General features: G+C 39.6%; 1 protein-coding gene across 2 annotated transcripts in view; it reads right to left on the reverse strand.

Moving 5' to 3' along the window:
• Positions 1-374, reverse strand: part of LOC109206779 (histidine decarboxylase-like) — a 4,327-nt gene extending 3,953 nt beyond the window's left edge. The window contains exon 1 of one of the 2 annotated variants that reach the window (XM_019369644.1): positions 288-374. In XM_019369644.1, coding sequence (XP_019225189.1) covers positions 288-311 — 24 coding nt within the window. In that variant the 5' untranslated portion in view covers positions 312-374. The remainder of the gene's footprint in view (positions 1-287) is intronic. The other variant, XM_019369642.1, reaches the window with a different exon arrangement.
• Between the last annotated feature and the right edge of the window lie 8,487 nt (positions 375-8,861).

The raw sequence follows: 8,861 nt of genomic DNA on the forward strand, positions 1-8,861 counted from the left end.
ATATTAGAAACCATGCAAGAAGATGAAAGCAAAAAACTAAGAATAAGGATTAACCTAATTAGGTCCTCAGCTAAACCAAAAGGGAAAAAAATGAAGATAAAGATTCTTTTGGGTATTAATGAAACATGATAATAATTCAATTCCATAATCTGTACACTGCCCATGAGTTAAATTTTAGTTTCATAAATGATAAAAATAAAAATATAAAAAGATCCGAATTAAAAAAAAGTTGGCAAAGTAATGGAGATTTTAATGATAAGAAGAAATTGGATGAAATATTAGAATACCTTCTCAAATGATAAGCTTCCCATTCTTGGAGAGCTAAAGGTATTTTGAGGTTTTTTGCTAGCTTGGAATGGAAACTAAGTTGCAATAGAATTATGTATATTATCTTAGGATTATATAGGTCTAAAAGATCGTGGGTTTGGGCACCAACCACAATTTACTTGTTTTCTTGTTTTCTTTTTTCCTAACTTTTTCCTCTTGGTTTCCTTCTTTCCCACTTACCTAAATTAGTGTAATTATAAGAGTCTTTTTTAAGTATTACAAAAGTGAAAAGTCATCTTGCTATTATGACGTGTGGCCAATTTTTGACCTCGTGGTGAAAGACATACTCAGCTTTGCCAACCCATTCTTTTATCAAATTAGTAGGTGAGATACTCATTAATGCAATTCAAATTAAAGATTCATGCAGATAGTAGTGTCTAAAATCGACCTAGTAAACAAATCATTTTGTGCTTGTTTTTGATTTATGATCAATTCTCACCAACTACAAATTACAACATAATCATTTCCTCCAAAAATTCTCTTTTTTGGTTTTCCCCTTGGTATCCCGGAAGGGCGAATTTATTGGGAGATTATGGGACACGTAAACCCACGGTCTTTCCCTAAAATTAAATATTTTATGTACATATTTTTAAAGTTGGTATAATATTAACCATTAACAGTTAACACTCATGTTAGCTGCAAGAAGGTTGAATAGTGCACTTGGTTGAAAGTTTTTATTTACCAAGAGAATAAGGATTAATTCTCATTTAATGTATTTTTCCTCCTTTTTTATTTTTTATTTTTTATATTGCACTCATGTACTAGAAATTCTAGATTCGCTTGTGGTATTCACTATACACTTTGAAGCCCAACTAATCTGGATTCACTCTACTAAGCTCCATTTTGTATGTAAAGCGCCTTCTACCAAAGTAGACTCCATACTAGGGCTCAAATCCGAAACATCTAATTAAGGACGGAGAGTGCTTACTATTTCATCATAAACTCTAGTGGTACATTGCTTACTTCTAATTAATTGTGAGAAAATAGTTTTTTTTTTTTAATTTAAGTAAGTAAAATGACTCATCATCAGTTTTCCTGTATGTTCAAGTATACATAGATATTAATGTAAAATTGAGGAAATTCGTTATTATCTTGGAATGTCATTTTGAAACAGCAAAAGAGGTAATAATAATTGACCTCTTCTCTCAAATAAAGGGTACATAAAAGAATAAGGTTATTCTTGTGAAAAAAGAATTATGGAATATCACTAAATAATACTATTATGACCCTCATGTACCATTTATTCTTTTAATAATCCACAAAACCCCAATTATCATGACTAATACATCAGTTTAAAAAAATATTAGTTACTTTCATTCAGATTCAGGAAACAGTCAGTATAGTACTTGATGGCTGCCTATTTTGGTGACAAATGTATACTTATATGACTTCTGTATTAAAAAATAAAGCCCCTTTTAAAAATATTATAGTTGCACACACCGTTTGAGAGTTACAGAATGCATTTCTTGACCATATAATAAAAATATCAAAGTGTTGGGCTAAACTAGCCCAAATACACTTTAACATGGTGTGATATTGTCCGCCTTGGGCCAAACTCGCACGGTTTTCCCCAAAAGGCCTCACACCATTAAAAGATCCCTACACTTTATATGTAGACTCCCAATCTTTTTAGCTACCAATGTGGGACTTTGATCGCACACCCAACAATCTCCCTCTCGAACTAAGTTCCACGTGGCCCACTACCACGATCCACGGGTCAATTTCCGAAATTACTGTGTGCCACCCACATTATTAGAGTATTATGGCACCCAAAGCCCGCAACTAGCTTTTGCTTGTGTGCATACGACCCCGCACCATCACTCTGCCATCTCCATACTCATCCCGCTGAACCTGGGCTCTGATACCAGTTGCTGGGCTAAACTAGCCCAAATACACTCTTAACATGGTGTGATATTGTCCGTTTTGGGCCAAACCCGCACGATTTTTCCCAAAAGGCCTTACACCATTAAGAGATCCCTACACCTTATATATAGACTTCCAATCTTTTCAGCTACCAATGTAAGACTTTGTTCGCACACCCAACACAAAGTTAATTAGAGGCACTCAAAACCAAGTAAAGATTGAAAAGTGAGGGACTAATTACAATGAAATTACTTGCATTGCTCAGAACCAAGTCAAACCAATTAGGTACTTTTTTCATTAAACAAAAAAGGTATTGCTGTCTGCTCTCTAATTTTATACACGGAGTTGAGAAGAAAAAAAGGAGTTTTTTATGGAACATAGCCGATGTCGACTAAGTTTGAACTAAAGAAAGAAGAATGTACATTTTAAAAATGTTTAGCGTAATCTCTTTATAATTGTGTACAGGTAAAATCGGGGCAGAGTTTTTCTTGATTCCATGATGAGGAAACAAAAGGGAAGCATGGGTCGACACGACTACAAGTGATGCCGAAGGACCCCTCGTATCGGAATTCGGGAGGGGTGAACAATGCATCTGGAATCGGGCACGGTGAATGACAGACCCATACCAAGTAAGGTTTCTGGACCACAGGAAACACGGAGAACGGTTATGCATGTTGTGTAGGGAGCCGTAATATTCTCCCTCAACCGGATATTACGGCGCGAATCCCATCCGACATCAAATGCGGATCGCATTTACCTGAAAAAAGAGATTTTTTTTAACCTTATTTAGACTTGTACTAGGACTGAAATTTTTCTACTATATAAAGGGGAAGGTTTCTTTTAATTTGACACATTGTGATACGCAAATCAAAGCAATAGAAGTGTCACGACACGGAATTCCCACCTTTGGGATCATGATGGTGCCTAACATTCGACTTCACTACAAAAAAACTGGATTTAGCTACGAACATCGTTGCTAGTCTGTCGCTAAATTGCCCGTAGCTAGCAGAATTTCTTGATGATCCGTCGCTAATCCGTTGCTAAATGAGATTAGCGACGAATTTTTCTGTTTTAGCTAAAAAAATTGTCCGTCGCTAAAACCATATTTCTTAGTAGTGCTTGCTAGGCAAGCCAGCGTTAGAGTAATTCTTTACAAAATTTAACCACTTTGACCAATTTAACCAATTAAACAGAAATGAAGCTAAAATGAAGTACGAAATGGCATAACAATCCGATATCTAGTATAACCCGGATCTGGCGTCACAAGTACACGAGCTTCTAGAGTCTTAACAAATAGGGTTAGAAATAAGTACAACTATCTCGATTGAAAGGAACAGTAAATAGGGAATGAGGAAAGGGACTTCAAGGGCTGCGTACGCCAGTAGATCTACCTCGAGTCTCCAAATGCTAATCCGAGCTGAAACGCCTCACGAATAATTGGGACCGGTACCAAAATCTGCACAGAATGTAATTTGAGTACAACCGACCCAATGTACTCCAAAAGTGTCAAGCCTAACCTCGACGAAGTAGTGACGAGGCATGACAGGACACACACACGTATTTAAACTTGTGGAGATAACAATATAAACATAACAAATAATAAAGGCTAAACATGTACTATTGGGAGGGGACACACGAAAGGGGGTACAAGATACGGTAACTATAGCGGGGAATGATAACAAGAAACAGTCAATAAACCTTCAAGCAATAAAATGAATAAACATAATGAATAAAACTACACGACATCACTCTTCGTGCTTTTACTCTCAGCCTCACCATGAAACAGTAATAATGGCACAACATCACCCTTCGTGTTTTTATTCTCAATCTGTCCATAAAATGATAAATCGGCACAGCATCATCCTTCGTGCTTTTACTCTCAATTTCATCATGAAATAATAGATACGACACAGCATCACCCTTCGTGCTTTAACTCTCAAATGCGGTACGGCATCACCCTTCATGCTTTAAAACTCTCCTTTACCATGTAACAATGAACATATAACAATAGGAAGATAGAATAGGCAAGATCAAGTCTTACATCAACAGTCATTCCACAATATCAACCTCAACTTCAGAAACAATACTCAATTATCACAGATAGCCCATAAATGCGGAAAGAACTATCGACTTAGTAATTAACTAGTCTAAGCATGGATATCATGATCAACGAAGGAAACAAATTACAAGAACCAAGTCCCACCCACATGCTTTGACCCAACAACAACGCATAAGTATTCGTCACCTCACATGTACGTTGTACCCAATATTTGGACATGTAGCAAATAGGCAAATAAGTCCTAATCCCTCAAGTCAAGTTTAACCACGACACTTACCTCACTCCAAAATCAACTCAAAGCTTAGGACCAACCAAATCTAGCAAATTATCAACCAAACAATTCAAAATAAGCCTTAGGAACTACCCACGAATGAAAAAGGTTCAATTTAGGTCACTATTGAAAAAGTCAACTCACGGGCCCGCTTGGTCCAAACTCAAAATTCGGACCAAAACCCGATTACTCATTCACCCCCGAGCCTGGTTATGTAATTTATTTCGAAATTCGAACTCAATTTGAGGTCAAAATTCCAAATTTACAAAAAAAAAAAAAACTAATTCTAACCCAGACCCCCAATTTCTACCATGAAAATACTAGATTTTAGATTGAAATCTTAAGAAATGTAATGAAAAATTGAAAGAAAGTAGGTTAGAATCACTTACCAATGAATTGTGGCAGAAGAACTCTTGGGAATATCGCCTCTAGGGTATCTACGTTTGAAAATTTGGAAGAATGAGAGAAATTCTATCTAACTCAGCTTAAGTCCAGGCTCAGAGATGTCGCAATTGCGACCTAGGGTTCACAATTGCGAACCCCTGGAAATGCAAAAAAGCTCTCACAATTGCGAAGCCTTTACACATCTACTATCATCGCATTTGCAATGATTTTTTCGCAAATGAGAACTATGGACCTCCACAATTGCGACCTTTTTGATCGCAAATTGAAAGATTTCTTCGCAAATGCAAAGATTTCTTCGCAATTGTGACCAAGACAGACAATTAGGACCTTCGCAATTGCGAACACTGACCTCGCAATTGCGAGGTTAGAGACCTGCACCAGAACAGATTTGCACAAGCTATTTCCTAAGTCCAAACTCGCTCCATAGCCTATCCAAAACTCACCCGAGCCCTCGGGGCTCCAAACCAAACATGCACACAAGTCCAAAAACATCATACGAACTTGGTCGCGCGATCAAATCGCCAAAATAACACCTAGAACTATGAATTAGACACCAAATCGAATAAAATTTTCAATGAAACATAAGAAATTCTATTTTGACAACCAGACGTCCGAATCACGTCAAACCAACTGCGTTTTCACCAAATATTGTAGCAAAGTCATAAATATATTAATGGACCTATACCGAGTTACGGAACCAAAATACGGATCCGGTATTATTAAAGTCAAACATTGGTCAAAACTTGAAATTCATTAAGCCTTTAAACTTCAAATTTTCGACAAAATGCGATAACTCAAGCTAGGGACTTCTGAATTTGATTCGGGCATACGCCCAGGTCCCACATCACAATACGGACCCACCAAAACTGTCAAAATACAGATCCAGATCGTTTACTCAAAACATTGACCAAAGTCAACTCAGATGGATTTTCAAGGCATAATTTAATATTTTTTTAATTTTTTACATAAAAGCCTTCCGCAAAAAGACCCAGGCTGTGCACGCAAATCGAGGAAGGATTATATGACGTATTTGAGGTTTAGAACAAGCAATTAATGTTTCAAAATCTAAATGACCTATTAGGTCATCACATTCTCCACCTCTAAAACAACCGTTCGTCCTCGAACGGACATAGAAAAGTACCCGGACTGGTGAAAAGATGTGTATATCTACTCCGCATGTCCGACTCAGACTCCCAAGTAGCTGCCTCAACGGGCTAACCTCTCCACTGCACTCGAACTGAAGGATAACTCTTAAACCTCAAATTACGAACTTGCTGGGCTAGAATAGCGGCTCTTCCTCATAAGTCAAATAGTTTGTCCAACTGGACTGAGCTGAAATCTAACATATGAGATGGATCACTTTGATACTTCCGGAGCATAGACATATGGAACATCGAATGGACTGCTGATAAACTAGGTGGCAATGCGAGCCTGTAAGCCACCTCACCCACTCTCTCAAGAATCTCAAAGGGCCCGATATACCTAGGGCTCAACTTGCCCTTCTTTCCGAACCTCATCATACCCTTTATGGGTGAAACCTGGAGAAACACGCTCTCCCCAACCCTGAATGCAACATCACAAACTCTACGATCGATATAACTCTTTTTCCTAGACTGAGTTGTGCGAAGTCGATCCTGAATAATCTTGACCTTATCCACGGCATCCTATACCAAATCTGTACCTAACAACCGAGCCTCCCCAGGCTCAAATCATCCAACTAGCGATCGGCACCACCTATCATACAATGCCTCATAGGGAGCCATCTAAATGCTCGACTAGTAAATGTTGTTGTATGCAAACTCCGCAAGTGGCAAGAACTGATCCCAAGAACCCCCGAAGTCTATAACATAAGCGCGAAGCATATCCTAAAATATCGGAATAGTGCACTCGGACTATCCGTCCGTGTGAGGATGAAATGTTGTGCTCAACTCAACCTTCGTGCGTAACTCACGCTGTACTGCCCTCCATAAGTGCAAGGTGAACTGCGAACCTCGATCAGAAATGATAGACAGGGGCACACCGTGAAGACGGACGATCTCGCGAATGTAGATCTCAGCTAACCACTCTGAAAAATAGATAACTGCCATAGGAATGAAATGCAGTGACTTGGTCAGCCTGTCCACAATGACCCATACCGCATCGAACTTCCTCTGAGTCCGTGGGAGTCCAACATCAAAATCCATAGTGATACGCTCCCACTTCTACTCAGGAATCTCTAACTTCTAAAGCAAGCCACCAGGTCTCTGATGCTCATACTTTACTTGCTACCATTTTAGACACCGAGGTACATAAGCAACTATATCCTTCTTCATCTTTCTCCACCAGTAATGCTGCCGTAAGTCCTGATACATCTTGGTGCACCCGAATGAAAAGAATACTGGGAACTGTGGGACTCCTCAAGAATCAACTAACGAAGTCCATCTACATTAGGCACACAAATACGACCCTGCATCCTCAAAACTCCATCATCTCTAACAGTAACCTTCTTGGCACCACCGTGCCGCATTGTATCCCTAAGGACAAGCAAATAAGGGTCATCATACTGTCTCTCCCTGATGCGCTCAAACAAGGAAGACCAAGCGACTGTACAAGCTAGAACACGACTGGGCTCTAAAATATTCAACCTCATGAATTGATTGGCCAAAGTCTAAACATCTGATGCAAGCGGTCTCTCACCGACTGGAATGTACTCAAGGTTGCGCATAGTCACTGCCTTGCTACTCAAGGCATCGTCCACCACAATGGCCTTCCCGGGATGATACAAGATGGTAACATCATAGTCTTTAAATAGCTACAACCACCTCATCTGCCTTAAATTAAGATCCTTTTGCTTGAAAAAATATTGTAGTCTCCGATGATCCGTGAAAACCTCGCACGACACGCCGTAAAGATAGTGCCTCCAAATCTTCAGCGCATGAACAATGCCTGTCAACTCTAAGTCATGAACATGGTAATTCTTCTCATGGACTTTCAACTTCCGTGACGCATATGCAATCACCTTGCCATCCTGCATAATACTGCACCAAGACCAATACGAGATGCATCACAATACACTATGTAAGATCCTGAACCTATCGACAACACTAACACCGGCGCCGTAATCAAAGCAGTCTTGAGCTTCTAAAAGCTTGCCTCACACTCGTCTGACCATCTGAACAGGGCACCTTATAGGTCAACCTGGTCAATGGGGCTACTATAGATGAAAACCCCTCCACGAACCGACGGTAATATCCCATCAAACCCAAGAAACTCCGAATCTCCGTAGCAAAAGTGGGTCTAGGCCGGCTCTGAACTGCCTTAATCTCTTTAGGATCCACCTGAATGCCCTCTGCCGATACGGCATGCCCCAAGAAAGCGACCGAGTCCAACTAAAACTTGCACTTTGAAAACTTGGCATATAATTGACTGTCTCTCAGAGTCTGAAGTACGATCTGAAGATGCTGCCCATGCTCCTCTTGATTACGGGAGTAGATCAAGTTATCATCAATAACACAATCACAAAGAAATCTAGATAGGGCTTGATGACCCGGTTCATCAAATCCATAAATGTTGTTGGGGAATTTTTCATCCCAAATGACATCACTAGAAACTCATAATGCCCATACCGAGTTCGAAAAGCTATCTTAGGGATATCGGATGCCTTGATCCTCAACCGATGGTAGCCAGACCTCAAATCAATATTCGAAAACACCTTGGCGCCCTAAAGCTGATCAAATAAATCATCAATCCTTGGCAATGGATACTTGTTCTTGATGGTGACTTTGTTCAATTGCCGGTAATCTATGCACATCCTCATCGATCCATCTTTCTTCTTCACAAACAACACGGGCGCACCCCAGGGCGTGACACTAGGTCTAACGAAGCCCTTATCAAGTAAATTTTACAGTTGCTCCTTCAATTCTTTCAACTCTGGCGGGGCCATGCGGTATGGCAGAA

Source organism: Nicotiana attenuata, unplaced genomic scaffold, assembly GCF_001879085.1.
Source record: "Nicotiana attenuata strain UT unplaced genomic scaffold, NIATTr2, whole genome shotgun sequence".
Classification (NCBI taxonomy): Eukaryota; Viridiplantae; Streptophyta; class Magnoliopsida; order Solanales; family Solanaceae; genus Nicotiana; species Nicotiana attenuata.